The sequence below is a fragment of the Aristolochia californica genome, unplaced genomic scaffold (assembly GCF_029961685.1).
Source record: "Aristolochia californica isolate CCGP_79_NKW_82.1479 unplaced genomic scaffold, dmAriCali1.0.hap1 SCAF_8, whole genome shotgun sequence".
Lineage (NCBI taxonomy): Eukaryota > Viridiplantae > Streptophyta > Magnoliopsida > Piperales > Aristolochiaceae > Aristolochia > Aristolochia californica.
The window spans coordinates 5,013,818-5,034,294 of record NW_027182279.1 but is presented as its reverse complement, the minus strand read 5'-3'; the positions used below and the strand labels follow the sequence as shown (position 1 = coordinate 5,034,294).

At 36.1% G+C, this 20,477-nt stretch overlaps 1 protein-coding gene across 1 annotated transcript; it reads right to left on the bottom strand.

Moving 5' to 3' along the window:
• Positions 1-6,837: 6,837 nt before the first annotated feature.
• On the bottom strand, positions 6,838-10,802 carry LOC137938157 (L-ascorbate oxidase homolog). Its single transcript, XM_068783147.1, has 7 exons — positions 10,541-10,802; positions 10,306-10,415; positions 8,966-9,236; positions 8,270-8,372; positions 7,488-8,199; positions 7,291-7,369; positions 6,838-7,215 (listed from the first exon to the last, which is right to left on the bottom strand). Exons 1-7 carry the CDS (start codon positions 10,670-10,672, stop codon positions 7,003-7,005), a joined length of 1,620 nt encoding a protein of 539 aa, XP_068639248.1. The 5' UTR covers positions 10,673-10,802; the 3' UTR covers positions 6,838-7,002.
• Between the last annotated feature and the right edge of the window lie 9,675 nt (positions 10,803-20,477).

Below are 20,477 nucleotides of genomic sequence, written 5' to 3'. Positions count from 1 at the left end.
TTTCAATCTTTGAACTTCCACCATAATTCTCATCCCTTTTAGAGGTCCAAGCTCTGGTCCAAACTAAGTGTGCACAAAGGAAAATAATTGTAAACACAAGTAAACGTAAAGTAAATACACACCACAACAACATAAGATTTTATTTTTATTGATGTTCCCTTCTTTGTATTCAATGCCTAATAACTTGTGTTTGGGAAATTTTACTAATATGACTATCTTTTATATCACATGTATGCTCAATTATATGATTACAAGCAATCACCCTTGAGATTGAGTTAGATTTTATCTCTAGATTTAAGGCTGTAGATCAACCTTTCAAATAAAAAAAATTACAAGAAAAGAGAAAAGCTTATACCCTTTAATTTTTGGGGAGACAACCTTGTCCTTCGAATTTGACCAAGCCTCCAGCTTCGGTGCACAATGTGAAATGAGTTAGAAGCTTGACTAATTGATTGCAAGGAGCAGGATTTGAGAAAAGAGGAATGAATTTGTAAAAAAAGGTTTTTTCTTTCTCAAAAATTGAATTAAAAAAGAAATTTGAAGATTGAGAATATTGAATGTAGTGGGTATACCAATAAATGCTCATTAAATTCTGAAAACAATATTTGGTGGGGTATTTATAAGTTCCCCAAGCCAATCTAGTTGTTTTTTGCCCGTCTACAAAAAGTGACTTTATATTGATCGATCAATCAATCGAGTGTAATAACTATTTTTTTCTTCAAAAAAATACTTATAGATTGATGGTATGATTGATCAATATTTTTTTGTGTCTAACAAGTTAAGTTGATCGATCAATGTGTAGAGAATGATTGATCAATAAGAATCCCTACTTCCAGTGAATTGCAAGTATGATAATTCAAGGGTATTTCTATGATCAATCATGCTTTATGTCCTTGATTGGCAATCTTTTGTATGATCGATAAATGTTAAGTGGTTGATAGATCAATCTTCATAATTTTGTATTTCTTGGACATCATTGATCGATCAATCCATAGGGAATGATCGATCATGCGTTATAACACAGTTTGGCCATATTTTGGTTGATTGATCAATTACCCTTGATTGATCAATCAAGCTTTATATTTTTGGCATGTGCATGTTCTAGTTCATCGATCATTGGTATATGATGATTGATCAATTCAATGTGTTAATTTCAGGATTCCATGGTGTCTATATCTTCAAGTATGTAGTAGTGTAAGACAGAAGAAAGAAGGAGAAGAGAAGAGAAGAGAACAAGAAGAAGGAAGAGAAGGAGAGAAAGAGAGGAGGATGATTGAGTTGGAGAGAAGGAAGAAAATGAGGGGATGTTGGGAAGTGTGAAGAGGATTAAGGTTATGAGCTTACCCTAATCCCTCTCCAATAAGTATTATTTATAGAGTTCAAAAAATCAAAAGTACCAGTATGCCCTTCACCCTAATAGGTGAGGATAAAACCCAAAAGACCTTAGAATTTAATATTAATGTCACCCAAGTTCACTTATATCTACTAACACAATACTAGATTACTAGGTGTATTTTTAAAGCATGATTAAAATTGATCGTAAGTGGTTCTAACATGTTTAAAAGATATGTATGCATGATTATAACATGTAGATTATGCAATTTTGTCATAAGGCTCCAAAAACTTCATTGTACCTCAAGTTTGAAGGTTTGGGGCAACTCTCTTACATAGACTGAGTTTTTGTGATTTCCCAAGACTTCCTAAACTCTAATCTTTAAATCTTTTCATTTTTTTAGGGTGCTTCTTCGAGATCACTTTGACATGGTTGTGTAGCTTGAGGTCTTTTAAAAACTTTTGTCGGTTCTTTACATCGCTTGAAGGATTGTATCTAAAATATTAGAATTGCTAATATTAGATCAATTAAGTTTTGTTATCATCAAAACCAAGATGGGAGTTAATGGTTGATCAATAATCTCCCCGTTTTTTATGATGACAAAACCTAATTTAGAAAAACTAAATATTAAAAACATCCCTATAAGTAGTTGGTCAGAAAAATTTTCAATTTAGGGAAATAGCTTCCCCTTAATTTATGCACATCAAATTTTCAAATTTTAGTTTTGGTTTTGTGTCGTGAGTATTTCCTCCCCCCTTTTTGTCATAGTCCAAAAGATGTTGCAATTGAAAAGATAGAAAAAAGAATGGCTCAATGGTCTTTCGTTAAATCATTCTATGGAGATGTACAAAAAGAGAATGATATAAGCTCTATTAACTTAGAATTTTACATAAAAGATATTTTGCCTTTTCTTTAAGCCAAATGTATGCTCAAATACACGATTACTAGCAAACCCTTGAGATTGAGGTAGATTCTAGCTCTAACAAGCTCTTCAATCTAGACTCAAGGTGCTAGATGAGCCCATCAAATGAAATCAAATATTACAAAAAAAAATGAAAACCTTACACCCTTTTGAAGTTTGGAGAGAGAACCTTCTCCTTCGAAATGTCCAAGCCTCCAATTTTGATACAAACTTTTAAATGATTTGGAGTTTGTTTAAGATGAATGCAAGGAGTGGATTTGAGAGGAATGATGGAGATATGCAAAAACTACCTTGTCTCTCTTAAAAATAAACTCAATATGGGATTTCAAGATAGAAAGTCGATCAAGATAAACTCAATAGGGAAACTAGGAATATGTTTCGACAAGTATGATCTTGAAAAATAAACTTAAAAAGATGAAAAACTTACAAAGCATGGGGTGCAAGCCCTAGTTGTTCAATACAAGTATGATCTATCAATATAAGGATGTTGATTGATCATGTTTTGTATCCCCATATGGTATTGTTATGCCTGATCGATCATTCCTACAATGTATGATCGATCATGCTTTGAAAATTATGTATGTCTAGACAAGTATGATGGATCAGTCCAATAGTGGATGATCGATCAAGGTTTATAGCACAATCAGGTGCATTTCTGGTTGATCGATCAATGTATATGTATTGATTGATCATGCTTTGTAGCAGTGCACATTCTGGTTGATCAATTATTGGCAAGTATTAATCGATCAATCCAATGCCATTTTTTAGAGTTGACATTCGTAGCATGAGAGATGTAATTCCTATTTGATTCTAACATATTTTAAGGAAGGATATACATGCATGAAATATGTTGAAGATGCAAATGACCTAAGGCTCAAAAAATTTTAAATTGTACCTCAATTTTGTAGTATTGGGGTTGTTTTCTTTACATGTATACAGTCTTACGATTTTCTAAATAACTTGGACTTTAATCTTCTGTTTTTCATTTCTTTTCTTGTGGGTGCATCGTCAAGATGACTTGACACGCAATTGAAGTTTGTAGTCTTGATTTGACTATACTAGTTCTTTTACGTAGACCTTGGTTTTTGTATATCTTGAAGCATAGGCATCTAAAATACTCAATTTGTAATTTGTTAGATCAAATAAGTTTTTTTATCATCAAAATATGGATGAGAGTCAACACTTAGTCAACAACATTAATCCTAGTCGAAAGACAAAACTCTATACACTAATCAAAACGGTCTAAGTTTGAAGAAAATTTTGCTCAATTTCAAAGGCAAACAAGCTAAATTTTAGGGGACAACAAAGAGCCTACTTACTATTTTAAGGATAGGTAAAAAAATGACTTAGGTAAAAAAGAAGAAGATTTGACTTAGGTTATATGTTGGGCACACTCATATTCTTTGCCGGTAGTGGACCTATAGGCATTGTTTTGAAGTGATAAAAAAAATGATAAATTGAAGAAACACTAGATGTTCAATAACCTACTTTTGTGAAAATATGACTAATTACTCAACTGAAAAATTTACTAACAATAAACAGAACTACTTATCAAGGAGAGGGACTTGACAAAAATAAAACAAGAAGATTGATCAACAAAAGCAACCAATTAATTAACTAGAAAATAGGATCATATGAAATTGACCAGAAAATTGATTATGACCAGAACTAGACCACACATATCGATAATGAGAAAATGTCATCTAATGCTCCATAAAAGGGTCATGAAACGTAATTAAGAATGTTGATCAAACTTGATTAAGCTCACCAAAAAAAAAAAAAATTCTAAAAAAAAATCACAATGTATTTCCAAAATTCAATCACTCAGATTTGGTGGTGCTGCTTTTCTAATTCATGTGGTGATGATTTTCTAGAGAAGAAAATAAACTATAGATTGGAACTAGTTAAAGACATTGGGTCTCCATTTATAATAGAGAGAAAATATAAAATATGAGTTAAATTAAACTACTCATATCGTAGTTATACCCAAAGTACAACTCTTAAAAGATATGTCCTAAAGCAATCAACAACTTTAATAAAGTTGGAGTATGATAATTCTAAAATTCTTCCTTGGCTGCAGCTTCTTCGCATGAGACTCCTTTCTATGAGAGTCATGCAACACTTTTTCATATTTATTCTTTAGCACTCCCCTTCAAGCTGGAGTTTTGTAACTACAACTTACAATAAAAAAAATCTTGGTCCTCAATCTTATTTTTTCTTAAAAAAATTTTCTTCCGTGCAAATTCTTCATCATCTACTCTCCCCCCTATATGGAGTAATAGTTTGGTCAACAATAACTTCTTTAGTTCAAAATAATTTTCAGCCAACACCACCATATTCTTCTACTTCTCCCCCTCCAGCTAGGGAGCAAAAGCACATAGAGCCCCAACTTGGGTGAAAGAAAAAAAAATACATGCATCTCCCTCCAATTAATAAACCACCTCCAAACCAATTAGATAAGAAAATAAGAGAAGAAAATGAGAAAAACCTATATGTAAGGTAAAACAAAAAAAAATTAAGTAGAGGAATATGGTGGTGTTGGCTGAGAAAATTCTTGATCTGGTTCTCCCCTCTAGATATTCTGGTCTCTTAAAGTTTACCACAACATGTGGAATAGAATACCTATTTCTTGTACTTTTTATTCTACTTCTATCCCTCAAGTTGGGGATAAAAATGACATAAAAACTCAGCTTGGACAAAGCAAATATGGGAGAAGAAGAATCACTTCTAGTCCAACAACAAAACTCCATATACCAATGAAAAAATGTCAATCTGAAAAAAAAAAACTCTACTCAATTTCAAAGTAAAAAAAAAAAAAACTTAATTTTATGGCACAAAAAAAAAAGACTACGCACAATTTAAGGGTAGCTCTGGAAAAATCATCACTTGGGTAAATAAAACACTTGACTCATATTAGATGTTGGGTACACTTTTGTTCTTTATAGCTAGTGGATCTACAAGGTTTGCTCAGAAGAGATACAAAATAATGATTTTTTTTTAAAAAAAATACTAGAGGTTCTACATGAACTCAAGGGTGTCAGTAAAAAAATAGCAACCTCATTCTTTAGATGGAAGGAGGTACATAATACAATATTTATACTCCCAAATAACGAAGAGCTCATCAAATCAATAGATTAATGAGAGTAGCCAGTCTTGACACAAAAAGGGATAAAAAAACATAGAAGACTAGAAAAATGACTCATATTGGTAAAGACCTACACTAAAGTTTGAAAACAGATAGAAAACTTGGGCAAAAAACAGGGAAAAAAAAAGACTTATAATTTGGATTTTCGCATGTTGCAAGCTACCAATATAACCTTTGATTCTTGTAATATTGATATCTCGCTTAGCAAACATGAAATGAGAAATGTTTTTTTTTTTTTTTGGGTTAGAAAATAGACTCACTCACATATCTTTCTTTTGATATATAGTTCTGTATAAATTCTTATTCTATATGGTATAAAACACGTAAACAAATTAATCTTTTTTTTTTTGGGTTAGAAAATAGACTCACTCACATATCTTTCTTTTGATATATAGTTATGTATAAATTCTTATTCTATATGGTATAAAACATGTAAACAAATTAATCTTTTTTTTTTGTCACATGAAACCTTTTTGCTACTTGATATTTGTTGTTTCCTATGCCACTTTCTCTTTCTAGAAAACTCTTGTTGATAAAATTATTTTTAAGTTGGAAACTAGAATCATAGATATTTTCAAAAACTATATATAATTGGTAATATAGAAAGTGTGGTATGAATGTACGAACTCTAAGATTGTGTTTGGAACATAGAAAGTGGAGAGAAAAGAAAAGGAAGAGAAGAGAAAGAGAATGAGAAAGAGAAAAGAAAAGAGTAGAGATTTGTTTTCTCTTGTTTGGATGCCCATGGAAAATGGGGAAGAAGATGGAAGAGAAATATAGTTTCTCTTTTTTGGATAAACATGGAAAATAAAAAATAAAAGAAAATTATTAATATTTTAAAATCTTGATGATTAAATTTTTTTCTCAAATTTTTATTTTTTTATTTTCTCCCCATATTCCATAATTTTGTGAGAGAAAATTTATTAACTAACTAAGAACGTGATTTTCTCTCTTATTTTCTATTATTTCAATAATTCTTTGCTGCCAAACAACAAAAAATATCTTTCTCTCCCCTTTAATTTTCTTTTCTTTTCTTTCTTGTGAGTTTCAAACAAGCTCTAAGGAGAAATGGGTTTTGAGAAAGAAAAAGACTAAAGAGAAATGAAAACTAAACTAAACTAATAGATATGACAAATAAAAAGAGGAACACATTGTTTTTATGGGTTGACCCACAAAACCTACTCTGAGACCATGTTGAATTTCTGGAAAAGAAATTTATTGATTGTTATCAATTGAGTATATTGGTCTTTATTTATAATACATAAAATCTGAGTTAAATTAAACTACTCATATCCTTAAAAGATAAATCCTAGAATATTTAAACAACTCTAACAAAGTGAAAGTCTGATAATACTAAAATTCCTCTTTGGTTACAACTTATTCCCATGAGAGTCTATGTAAGACTTTCATATATATATATATATATAAGCATCAAAGGAAGAAATTTTATTCTATTTATTTAATATTGAAGCAGAAAGCTACAAAAGGTTCTAAAATTCCGAATATAACTTATACTTAGTAATGATCACAACATATTAACAAAAATACCGTAAAGAAATGGGACCTCGAGCTGGGGTCATCTGCATCGCTAGTATTCAGACCTCAGAGAGGGCGCGTGTGACGTCCAGAGGCCTTTCCACAGAGGCGGGCGTTCTTGGGGATGGGATACTCGTCTCTTATGGACTCAACAGGGGAGTAGACACGGAGATAGAATTGCTGACCAAGGTACTGCCGTGCCCAAAACTCGGACCTCAGGTTCCACATTCCTACGTTGTCCAGTGCCAGATAGATAGCTGTCCACGATTTTGGGTACACCTGCAACCGTGTAACATATACTATTCAACATTAGATGCACTTAGAAAATAGTGTCACTAAGTCATTCTATCTCACCTGGGTTGTGCAACGGCTCACTGCATCTCTAAGATTGTAAGATTTTCTACTGGCAGTCTTCCATGTCCCTCCGTCCATCCTGCAACGCGTTAAAAAAACCCAAAATCAATATAGACTAGAATTAGTTATCCCCTGAGCTTTTTAAATCAATTCTATCAATTTTAAATGCAGAGGATCGAGTGACCATATCAAATTACCCGACAACGAAGAAAGAATAACCATCAAGGTGCCAGCTCTGGACAAGATCTTCATCATTTTGAAACACAATCTCAATGAAGGCCCTAAAATCAGCACCCATGACCGAAGTGTCTTTGTAAATCCCGCCGCCTGTGGGTCGGTCGGAGATGCTCCCCACGCGGAACACTCCCCCTATCTTGAAGTAGTCCGCAAGTTTCAACGGCGTATCAGCGGGGACGAAGGAGACACTGTTTACGGCATACCGTTGCTTTCCGTTAACTAGACCAGCCGAGTTGCCGACCACGATGGTCCTGCTAGTGTTGATCAAGCCATAGTGGTAGGACCCCTGGGGGTTCGGCCTCGGCCCACTTGCTGTCAAGTTGGTCCTGATAGAACGAGCCTGGTTGATTGACCAGTCAATCTGGATGGTTGGCCCACCAGGGGGTGGCCGGGAGACTCGGCCGACCGAGTTGCTGTAGTGGAGAATCCCGGTGGTCGTCAGAACCCGGTTGGTAAAACGGGTTGACACCACGATGTAGTAGTCCAGACCAGGCTGGTCCATGGTGACAAGAACAGAGTATGACTGACCCAGATGGACGTCCAGAGAAGAGTAGGTGTTTTGGACGGTGTGGGTACCCTCCACCTCAACTAGCTTCATCTTGTGGTTTTGGAACCGGATGTTGAGCGAATTCTGCAACCCGACATTTGATATCCGGAACCGGTAAGTCTTTCCTGTTGACAGCAAAAAGATATATTCAAATCATGTTAATTACATTTAAAACGTTAAAAACACAAAATCTACCTTGCTCCACGGTGAAGTATGCGCCATTTGGACCCCGACCATTGATGAGAATGCCATCAGGGAAGGGAAGCTTCTTGCCACGGTCTAGCTTGGCTCTCAGGCTCTGGGAGGACGTTGGATTTCATAAGTTCATCGCTCAGGTTACATAAACTAAAAAAAATAATTGACCACAGGGCCTTCGCTTCAAATTTATCGGTAAAATTGGCAACTATGAGTTAGTGAATGATGATAGATCACAGAAAGCCACAGAGGCAGGGTTTGGCTTGCGAGCGAGATCCGGGTCCATGTGACGGGCCACAGAAGCCACTCAGCACCGCTTTTTCTCTCCCACGTTCCACCTCTTCAGTCAAACACTCACGCTCTCTCCCCCTCTTGTCGGTGATCCGTGTACCCGACAAACTAACATGATCTCAACTTACTTTTTCCGACGACTCTTACTCGTTCTCACCCACTTTCCTTCACGATAAACGACGAATGGGCATAAATGAATTTCAAATATGCCAATGACTGTCTTTTTAGCTTTTGGCCTTTTCCCTTTTTTTTTTTTTTTTATTTTATTATACTGTGTTTGTAAGCATTTGGCTAAAGCAAAAAGTAAACAAAAACCAACCAAAATGGGCATGGTTTCCACATGATCTGCATAAGAGTCTCAGGTGCTAAGATATGATAAATGTAGGGAGATGGGTTTGTACGTACTGTGTGATTGGCCTTGTACCAGTCTCCAATGAGGACGGTGAAATCTCCGGCGGGATCCGGGAATGGGACAGGGATCCTCGGTCTGCTGAGGATTCGGATTCCACCAAAGCCACCGGCGGCCTTGTGAAAGGCCAGCGACGGGAAATAGAAGAAGCTTCCAATTTGATCCTTCACTTGGAGAATGTAAGTGAAGTTTTTTCCTGGAGGGATCGGGCATGTCGTCCCGTAAACTCCATCCTCCCATGAGTTCCTCCTCTGCTGGACCCCGCTCCTGTTTTATGAAAAAAAAAAAAAAAAATCAGAAAATGGGTGAGTTATTAAGTTAAAACTACACATGGGATAACGGTTTCTGATCATGTCCAAGCCAAAAGGGCAAAAAGGGTCCGGGACCGATCTAAAGACGTGACTCTATTTAATGGGCAACACGGCTTTGGCCCAGCGTTGAGAGATTGGGTGAATCTATGCCGACCAGAAATGGGCAATTCGTGAGATGGTTAAGTTCGTGTAAGCAATGCAATTAGGCAATTATTACAAAGAATGTTTGAAATTCATTAATGGGTTACCCACCAAGTAGGTGAAAAGGAAAGCGTCCAAATCATGAAACATATTATGACGATGTCTTCGTCAACAAGATTCAAGACAGCTGCATTGAGTTGTATTCCAATACAACTAATCTCGACCTCCATTAACCACTTCTAGAATTGGGAAAATGAAAATACGAAATCTCTAAAAATGATAAGTTTCTTTTTTATCTCAAAATCGTGAATAGAAAATGAATTTTTTTCCAAAACAACAAGACGCGTGACAATTAGTCTCTCATCTACATCTCTCTTTCGTTTCTCTATGTAATTAAAACTAAACTTGGTTTTGTAGTTCAATTGTGGCAAATCCATGATGAGTGTATAAAGACCAGGTGCCTTGTAGAGGTTGATAAGGAGGGCAATGAATGTACTATCTTCACGCCTTTCGAAAACCAATTGAGAACAGAGTTTTGAACAAGCAAAGAATCGCGTCCAGCAAAGTTTTTCTTCTTTTAAATGCAAAAGCGGAAGGCTAGAAACGAAACGATAAATAAACTAGAGATAGTAAATCACACGAAAAAAACAAACAGCCAAATGTTTTTAATCCGAGTACTCGAACCACGTCAGTAGTTCAAGTAATGGAGAGACGAAATTAAAAGAAAAATGGTTAAAAGTTTAAAACGGCCACAGAATGACGCCGGATCGGACGAGCCGATCCGATGGGACACGTTCTCATTTATCTCACTAGGCAAGCAAGTGACCCCAACCAAAACTCAAGAAAATCAAAGATCTTATGAGAGATCACAGGAGAAGACGCACCATGAGATGAGAAAAGGCTCAGGCAAGCTATTGAAAACGTTGATGATGAGATTGTCATTGGTGGAGGAATGGATATCAGGCCCCGGGAATTGGCTATTGATCAGTATTCCCTGCAAGAAAAGCCGCCATCACATCTTCTTGCTTGTTCAACCTCAAAGAACCAACTACATTCACATTCGCTACATTATATATACACCGATCTTAAAGAAAAATCACAAAATCAACCGCTCATTACCTGCTGCTTTGCACCGAGCGGATAAATATCACCGTAAGTGACATTCCAAGTGAAGAACCTGTAAGGATCCTCGGCAGTAACAATCGCCGCGAAGAAGATCAAAGAAAGAAAGGCCACTACCTTCAGCAGCATTTTTTTTTCTAAATAAGACCGGAAAGAGGAGGACGAAGAAGAGTTCGGCCACGGATTCGTCCCTTATTTTTCTTCTTCCCTTCGGACAACGTGGAGAGTGCGGTGCAGAGTAGAGAGAAGCTCACAGAGAGAGAAATGGTGGGGGGAAAGAGATTTATGGGGATGATTGGCGCCAGTTAGGCCGAATAAGGAGGCCAAGCCCGTGTAGGGCCCAGTTCACGCCGTCTGTCTTCACATGGGATTTGGTTGCGGTTTTTTTTTTTCTTTTAATGCCTAAAGCAAGGACATGTTCGTACTTTCGCATGAGAAACTCCAGCGAGGGCGCATTGCGGGATCCGGGCCCCAGTCGATCTGGTTACACGTGTCACACGGAAACGGATTGTTGGATTTGACAGGTGGGAATGGGAGCACTATCGATTAAAATTGTGATTTTGTATTTGGGCGCCCAATTGTAACGCGGTTTTGTTGGGTTGAACGTAGACCATGAAAAAACACAAGGAGTTAAGTGGGTGTCTAAGGGTATGGAAATAAAATAAAATAAAATAAAAAAAATTTTTAATTATTATTATTTTAAAAAATAGTTAGTGAAAATAAGATAATGATTAAAAAAATTTTACTAACTATTTATAGGATAATAATAATCAAATTCTTATTTTCTTTTCTTTTTCATAGGTTCTTAAGGTTAAGACTGAAGAAAATTGGACGTTCTTTCAACTTTGTGTTCATTAATCATGGCGGACTTTAAATAGAAAAAAAGGGGAAGGAGGGAACATTACTTTTTGCATGGTTGGGTCATGTTCTTTGTTTTTAAAGTTATTCCTACAGTTTGAATTTTACGTGGTTTTTTAGGGTTAGTTTTACCAATGGTTTGTGCTTCTAGTTAATGGGACCTAGCTCTCCATGTGAATAGGTAATTAAATCCTCTACATGTGATCAAAGGAGACTACTATTGCTAGTACATGCATATGCATGAGATAGACATATCTAGTGACAAGAATTACTTATTTAATGAACCTTTCGAACATTTTTTTAATGCTCAAAATAGTAATGAGCTAAAGAATTAGACATGTTTTTTAAATAAATTAATGGGACGCGGTCAGGTGCAACATAGGTGGCACACTCATATATGGAAGCGACACAGTCGACATAGGTGAATTCCTATGCCGTACAACCAAAATAGACTGTATTGGTGACGATACCAAAATGATGTGGAGGGGTGCACACCACCTTGGTAACTGTTGTTGATAGTGTGCACCCCTCCCACCTGCGTGTGCCTAGGTTGCCATGGTAGTGTGCTCCCCCCGCCCGCAGCGGCCAAGGCAGACACATGTGCAGGTAGTAGCTGGTAGCTGGCTGGCTGTTTGGTTTGAAATTTGAGTTTGGGGCTTTACTCAAACAGATACTCATAGTATTGTTTGGAAGTTTTAAACAGATACTCATAGTATTGTTTGGAGGTTTTAGGCATGTGTGATAATGCCACTTTTGAATTTGAATAATTTGGAGATTTACCTTGCTTAGGTGGCAAATTCTCTTAGGCTAGGGTTTAAATAAGGGATAAGATAAGCTTATCTCTATTTTTTTATTAATAGTTTCTGTAAATCACTTGTAAACATATCATTTTTCATGCAAAGTATTCCCACTTACACTCAAAGTTGTGTTTCTCTTCCTTTTGGTTTTATTTCTTCATAAACAGAATGCTGACTAAGCTAGGCCACATGTTGAGGGACTAGGAATGATTACTCACTCAATCTAGCAGTGTGACAACTAGTATCAGAGCAAGTTCAATTAAGAGGAAAACTGAAATCCATCAACCATGGCATGCTCAAAATAGTAATCACTATTTTACTCTAATTATTTTAATTTTTTTATGATGTGATGATTGTCTCCTCTTTAAAAGAGAACAAACAATAAGGTTAATTATAAAAATTTTAAAAAAAATCTTGAATATTTTTGACTAAATAACTTATTTCTTCATAAATAGGAGGCTGGCTAGTCTACTTTTCGTATGGAGTAAGCTAGGCCACATGTTAAGGGACTAGGAGTAACTACTCACTCAATCTAGCAGTGTGATAATTGGTACTAAAGAAAATTCTGTTTAGAGGAAAACTGAAAGCCATTCAACCATGGCATGCTCATAACCAACCTTGGAAATTCAATCGCACAAAGGTAAGAAGAAAATTTCGGAAACTTAATTTCATTTTTACTTCTTTTTAATCATGCTTGAGAAGGTGGAGTGCCAATACTCGAGTAGGAAGGAAAAGATTCAAGAAGTGGCGAACTTTAGATAACATAGCCTTGAAGTAGTTCAACGGCTAGAGGATGACGCTCATGATGTTGTTATAGTGCTAAAAGCGTATACTTACGACAACATAGATGAGATGTGAACGAAGTTGGAAGATATGTGAAGGAGAATGATGACTCTTGAACGAGCCATTCTAAATGGAGAAAAGGTTCCTACATAAATGAAGATGAATGTTTGAGAGCGTAAACTGTACGAGGGCCTACAAGATTTGAAAGTGTTCGAGAACTTCTTATGGCAACTGGAATAGTACTTTAAACTTCAAATCTCACAAAATAGGAAGTAAAAGTTAGTATCACTTCTATGTTTCTCTTTGATGATACTATTTTTTGGTGAAGAAGAATTGGTGATACCAAGAACGGGGAAGAGTTGGTTCCCACTTTGGAAGATTTCAAACTTGAGTTGAATGACCATTTATTTTTGGAAGTGTCGATTACTTAGCTAGAAAGGAGTTGCGTGCATTAAGACAAAATGGGACAATCTGTGAGTACATTCAGTCTTTTACTTATTTAATATTAAGTATTTCTAATATTACCAACGAGAATTAGTTACTGTCTTTTTTGTGGGATTTCGTTCTTGGGTTGAGCAAGAGTAGGGGCATCATGATGTGAAGACGCTTGCAACCGTCTTAGCCACAATAGAGCAGCCAACAAATTTTGAAAGAAAATATGATCAAAATGTCATCAAGTCCACCGATAGAAATGGGAACAAAGAGAATCATAAGAATAAGTCTTCTCGGAGGCAGAATTTAGAGAGAAACTAATGGAGCCATTAAAAAGGAAAAAAATTAATAAAACCACTCAAAAAGAGGTAATTCTAATAATCGAAAGATTACTTGTTTTCTTTGTGGGAGAGATCACTTGCTAAAAGATTATACAAAGAAAAAGAAGCTAGTAAATGCTATCAAAGGGGAGGAGGAAGAGATTGGGCAGTCAAGTGATGAACAACAAATTGATGAATATTGAGTTGGTTCATTTATGTTGGTCAATTCAATCCATGTACAAGTTCAGAAGTCAGTAAGATCTAAACAAGTAATTGATTTATCTTGACATGTTGCTAAATGCAGGCAACGCGGAGGTTCTTGTTGACACAGGAGTAACCCATAACTCATCTCAAAGGAGGAAATGAGACGATTGTACTAACGGTAGGAAATGGATGATAGTTGAATAAAGGATGTCAATTTTGAAGCTAAAATTGTGCTTGGGGTTGTCAAGCATGTTTGGGTCATCGTTGGAAAGGGGGTAGGCCTTCTCAATTTTTGTAGCTCCTATAGATGATTTTAAGGTAATCATTGGGATGGATTTCCTTTGTAAAACCAAGGCACTTGTAATGCCCTATATGGGAATGGTAGAGATTACAGATGAAAATGGACCTTGTGTAATTTCTGATATAGGGGATTATGTAAAGGGGAAAGCGGCTATGATTCCAACCCTCCAGCTTAAGAAGGTCTCAAGCATGGAGAATCCACTCTTCTTATTTCTTTGGGAAGTCCAATTAATGGGTTGAAGATCAATCCATGCCAGTTGAAGAGAAGAAAGTCCAAAAAGAGTGTAACGTACTTTATGCCAGAAGAGTTGCCAAAGGCTTTGCCTCAATGGAGGGAGGTTGAAGACGTGATCAAGTGCGATCTATGTGCCAAAATACCAACATTGGCTCAATTCCGTGTTAATCCGAAAGAGTATAGGAAGCAACTCAAGGAGGAGCAAATGGACCGGTTTTCCAACTTTGGTAAATTGGTGTTAGTGTCGAATGAGTATGTAGCGGAGAAGGCAACTACAGTGGGACAATAGCCTCTTGTTTCACTTGATGTATTTTTAAGGATGTTTAAGAGTAGCCCAATTGACTTGCGTTTTACCAAACGATAAAAGGAGCACATTGATTTGGTAAGTGTTTCTTCTCAACCTATAAGAAGGGACTAGGAATAATTGCTTACTAAAAAAATCCACCCCATGGCAAGAATGTGGCGAGACAAGGAGGGGTTGAAAAACAACCTGGTCACAAGATGGCATAGGGATGGATTGGTAAAGAGGGTTTGGACTTTCTAAACCTGCCCTAAACCTATCCGTTGCCATCCCTAGTCGGAATTATTGAATTGTATCAGCTTGTCTTACTCTTAAAATATTTTTTTTAAAAAAAATAATAAAATATAATATCAAATATATATCATATTGGCAGTTCAAAATCCAAGACATATTCTCGCAACCAATTATTTCATATCTAACAAATAAAATATTTTAGTGGTGAATCTTAGCATTTATTAACTAAAGCAATGAAATTCTATGAGCACAGGCAACCAAGTTCTTGAAATGAGAAGGATTCGTGACGAGGAAATGGACGCCTTCCAATGATTGTGTCTTCAAGACGGTGATTTTAAAATAAAGCAAATGATCACCGCTTAACATGGACAGACAGACTGGTGGAAGCTTTCAGATAGCTTCGCCTTCATCGCCTTCCTTCCTGTTTCATCCAGATCTTTACTATGAAATAATCACCAGGAAAATTACTTAAAAATTTAAGATGATGAGAAATGGCTGGGTAATGGTTGACGATTTTGAGTTACCTGTTGCAGCTTGGGGATCAGATCTCTCTCAGTCTTGACTAATGTTGATGGGTGAAGAAGGAAGATGGAGAGGCCATGTTAAATTTTTCTCTCATTTATCGATTACTAAATATAATGAAAACTGAACAAAAGTTTTTACTCTATTAAGTATTCAAATAATTTTACCCTCCATTACTTATTAAATGGAATAGAAATGGATAAATGTTATTCTCTATTTGATTATATGTAAAATTAATTTAGTATATTTTTATTTGAGTGAAATGTTTATTTTTTTAGATAAAACATGATTCAAGTGTATTTTTTATAACATTATTAAATATTTTATTATATATTAAAATGACTTTACTCTTGGGATTCCAAGTAAATGGTAATGCATGATCCGACGGCTGAGATAGCTGTTTTGCATCTTTCGCACCAAATGGTTTTTTTTATTGGATCAACTGTGTGTATGTCAATATGAAAAATTGTCCTTGTGTAATGGTAACGTGTATCCTAAAAAACCATATTAGTCTTGGTTTTCAGTTTTACAAAATTAAAATTTAAATCATATTAGTGAATTAATAGGAAATTGTTTAGAAAATTAATAAGATTTTTAATATTTATTATTACAATTTTTAAGGAAATGATAAAAATCATGTTTTATGTATCAGTGAATCAGCTCATATTTGGATTCGAGCAATACAAGATGCAAGATCAACTTGATTAAACCTTTTGTGGTGCATTAACTCAAACTCGAATTTGTTAGACTATCTTAATTTGAGTTATGAGGTAGGTTATGTGAGTTGATTAAGGCGAAATATCTTAACTAAATCAATCCAAATTTGAGGGTTCCGATTTTGGTTTAATGAAATCCGACCCTGCCTTGCTATCTCTTTCCACCTTGCAACTATGATTAGTTAACTTTTCAAAACTATCCTCACCTGACTAACTTACTCATATAATATAACTTTTATTCTCATACCTATGAAAAATACACACACGTTAAACCTTGAGAGAGCCTTTCCTCGAGTGTTTGTTAGGTGAAGATGAGAGGAAGAGAGAGAAATTCACCTGAGAGAAGAGAGGAAGGAAGAATGAAGACTTATGAGAATTGTTGAGTGGATTATGGCTTGAATGCCACTCCCTCTAACATGGTTTTTTAATAATCTCTAATAAAAGAATAATATTAAAAATATACACCTCAGAAGAAAGGATAAAAACGAAATAATAAAAAGTATTATAACAAAAATTGCTTTTGTGAAAACATTAATGACTTGATTCTTTGAAGGAATATACTCAACACTCATAATTTTGGCTTGAAGCTTCTCTCGAAAAAAATAATAATCTATTTTAATATGCTAGCTTGAAGCATCTCTCGAATAAAATAATAATCTATTTCAATATGCTAGCTTGAAGCTTCTCTCGAATAAAACAATAATCTACTTTAATATGCTTTGTTTTTTTCCATAGAAAACTGGGTTAGAAACAGTCAAAAATAATACTTTAATTTCAGTCATATTTTCTCACTCACATCATCGACTTAAATAGCAGTTTTACAGAATATACATGGAAGAATTATGAGTGATTAACGGGATTACACAATCACCAGATTTACAGAATATTTACATGATTTCTCCTTAAGGGAAGAAATCTCAGAGTAAATCTTAACACTCCCCCTCAAGTTGGTGCATAGATATCACTCATGCCCAACTTGTCAAGACATTTGTTCAAAGCTCGGTAAGACACTGCCTTGGTTAGCACATCAGCAAGTTCATCCTCAGATCGAACATGAGGGACTTCAATGATTCTTGCTTCTAACTTTTCTTTAATAAAGTGTCTATCAACTTCAACCCAGTTCTATCATGCAGGCATAGATATCACTCATGCCCAACTTGTCAAGACATTTGTTCAAAACTCGATAAGACACTGCCTTGGTTAGCACATCGGCAAGCTGATCCTTTGATCGAACATGAGGGACTTCAATGATTCTTGCTTCTAACTTTTCTTTAATAAAGTGTCTATTAACTTCAACCCAGTTCTATCATGCAGGACTGGGTTGTGGGCAATATCACATGATGCCTTATTGTCACAGTATAATTTCGTAGGACTTGTCTGCTCAATATGTAGTTCTTATATTAAATTTTTTATCCATAATAATTCACATATTGCTTTGGCCATTCCCCTGTATTCGGCTTCAATTAACAATCTAGCCACCACCTCATGTTTCTTACTTTTCCAAGTGACCAAATTTCCACCTACAAATGTAAAGTATCAAGATGTAGATCGTCGATCCTCTATTGACCCAGCCCGATCGGCATCAGTATAACCTTCAATTTTAAAGTCACCTCCCTTTTTAAATAAAATTCCTTTCCTTAGAGATGATTTCAAGTAGCGCAGGATACGGTTGATGGCATTCATATGTTCTTCACTTGGAGAGTGCATAAATTGACTAACCACACTTAGTACATAAGCTAAGTCTGGTCTGGTATGTGCAAGATACATTAACTTCCCAACTAGTCTCTGATAACGCTCCTTGTTAGCAGGGACTTGATCTGAATGTGTTCCCAGTTTCAAATTTTCTTCCATAGGAATACTGACTGGACTACATGTTGTCAAACCAGTTTCCTTCAATAAATTCAAAGCATATTTTCGTTGAGATAGAAAAATTCCTTCCTTTGATCTTGACACTTCAATAGAAAGAAAATATTTTAAGTAGTCAAAATCTTTCATTTCAAATTCTCTAGCAAGATGACTTTTGCAATGATTTCTTTTCTTCTGGATCATTCCTCGTTACTATCATATCATCAACATACACGATAAGAGTTGTGATGGCCTCCTTGTTATATTTCAGGAAGAGAGTATGATCTGACTCGCTTTGCTTGTATCTGATAGATTTCATAAAATTTGTGAACCTTCCAAACTACGCCCTCGGAGACAGCTTCAAACCATATAGGGATTTTCTCAGTTCACATACTTGTTTGTATCATTTGTTTTGCATAATACATGCAAGAGGTAATTCCATATATACTTCTTCTTGGAGATCTCCGTGCAAAAATGCATTTTTAACATCAAACTGATATAAGGGCAAGTCAAGATTCACAACCAGAGATAGTAGAATCTGAACAATGTTGACTTTGGCCACTGGTGCGAATGTCTCCATATAATCGATCCTATAGGTTTGAGTATATCCTTTGGAGACAAGTCTTGCTTTGAACCTTTTAATGGTATTATTGGCTTTATATTTAATGGTAAATACCCACCTGCATCCAATTGGTGTCTTTCCTACAGGTAGGTCAACCACTTCCTATGTTGAATTCTTTAGGAGGGACCTCATTTCTTCATTCATGGCTTCTTTCCACTTAGGATCTTTCAAGGCTTCCTAAACACAATTAGGAATAGATATAGCAGATAATTGATTCACAAATACTTAATTTGCCATTGGCAATCTATGATAAAACAATATATTATGCATGGGATATTGAGATTTAGAGGTGAGAAGAGGTTCATAATTGACTATAGGTTTTCCTCTTGTGGTTCAATGAGGTAACACTCTTAGTTGAGTTTCGGAACTTACCTAAGGCTCAGACATGGACTCGGACTCAGAAGGCAATTGATCCATTGGTACATTATGAAGGGGGGAAGATGTCGGCTGAGACTCTGCTTGCAACACTTCCATTTGGTCTTGTCTGTCCCTATCCTGTGAAGATGTCAGCTGAGACTTTGGTTGCATCACTTCCATTTGGTCTTGTCTGTCTCCATCCTGTGAATCATGCTCATTTTGTATCATTTTGATGTTCACTGCTGTAATCTGAATATTTACCACTTGTAGTATCCAAGATATCCAAATGATGATTAAAGGTCTTCAATTCAATCCTGTTCTCCCTCTGGATTGAAGACTCGGGAGTAGAATAATACATGTTATATTCGTGAAATACCACATCAAGAGTGACTTACAATTTGTGAGAGGGAGGATGATAACAACGATAATATTTCTGATGTAGAGCATAACCAACAAAAACACACTTGAGAGCTCGGGGTTCCAATTTATTTCTCAATGGCTTATGTGTAAGGACTAGGGACACCACCTATCTCCACATTGGTATGATATTGTCCGCTTTGGGCCTAAGCCCTCATGGATTTGCTATTGGGGTTTACCCCCAAAAGGCCTCATACCAATGGAGATAATGTCCATACTTAAATATCCAAGATCCTCCCCACTTCTAGCCAATGTGGGACTTTGGTCGTATACCCAACAATCCTCCCATCGAACAAAGGACCATCGAGCATCCCCTCAAACAATCATTTATCCGTCCACTCTCTACTAACCCAGATTCTCTACTCCAATGCGTTGGAAGCACATGCCTTACATGGAGTACCACCTGTCTCGAGAGCATGGTCTATCCAGATCAACTCCTCTTCACCATGTTGGGACTAGGACACGTCTATGAAGAATCTGGAGCACACTTAGAGCACATCCACGAATCCCTTTGCGATCTAATTTGAGGCCTACCACCTTCATTCGGCATTCAGAGGATTCATCTACCATGGCTAACTCCGGGGCATAGCTCTAATACCATTTTGTAAGGACTAGGGACACCACCTATCTCCACATTGGTATGATATTGTCCACTTTAGGCCTAAGCCCTCATGGATTTGCTCTTGGGTTTTACCCCCAAATGGCATCATACCAATGGAGATAGTGTTCACACTTAAATATCCAAGACCCTCCCCACTTCTAACCAATGTGGGACTTTGGTCGTATACCCAACATTATGGAGGTGAATAAAGGCTACACACCTAACAACTCTAGGTGGCAGATTCGGCACAGCAGGTGAACTTATGGTTTTATGAAAAACACTCAAGGGAGTCCGAAATTGTAACACACTCGAGGGTATTCGATTGATAAGGTAAGCTACAATTGTGATGGTTTCACCCCAATAACTAGCCGAAATATGAGCTTCAAACAA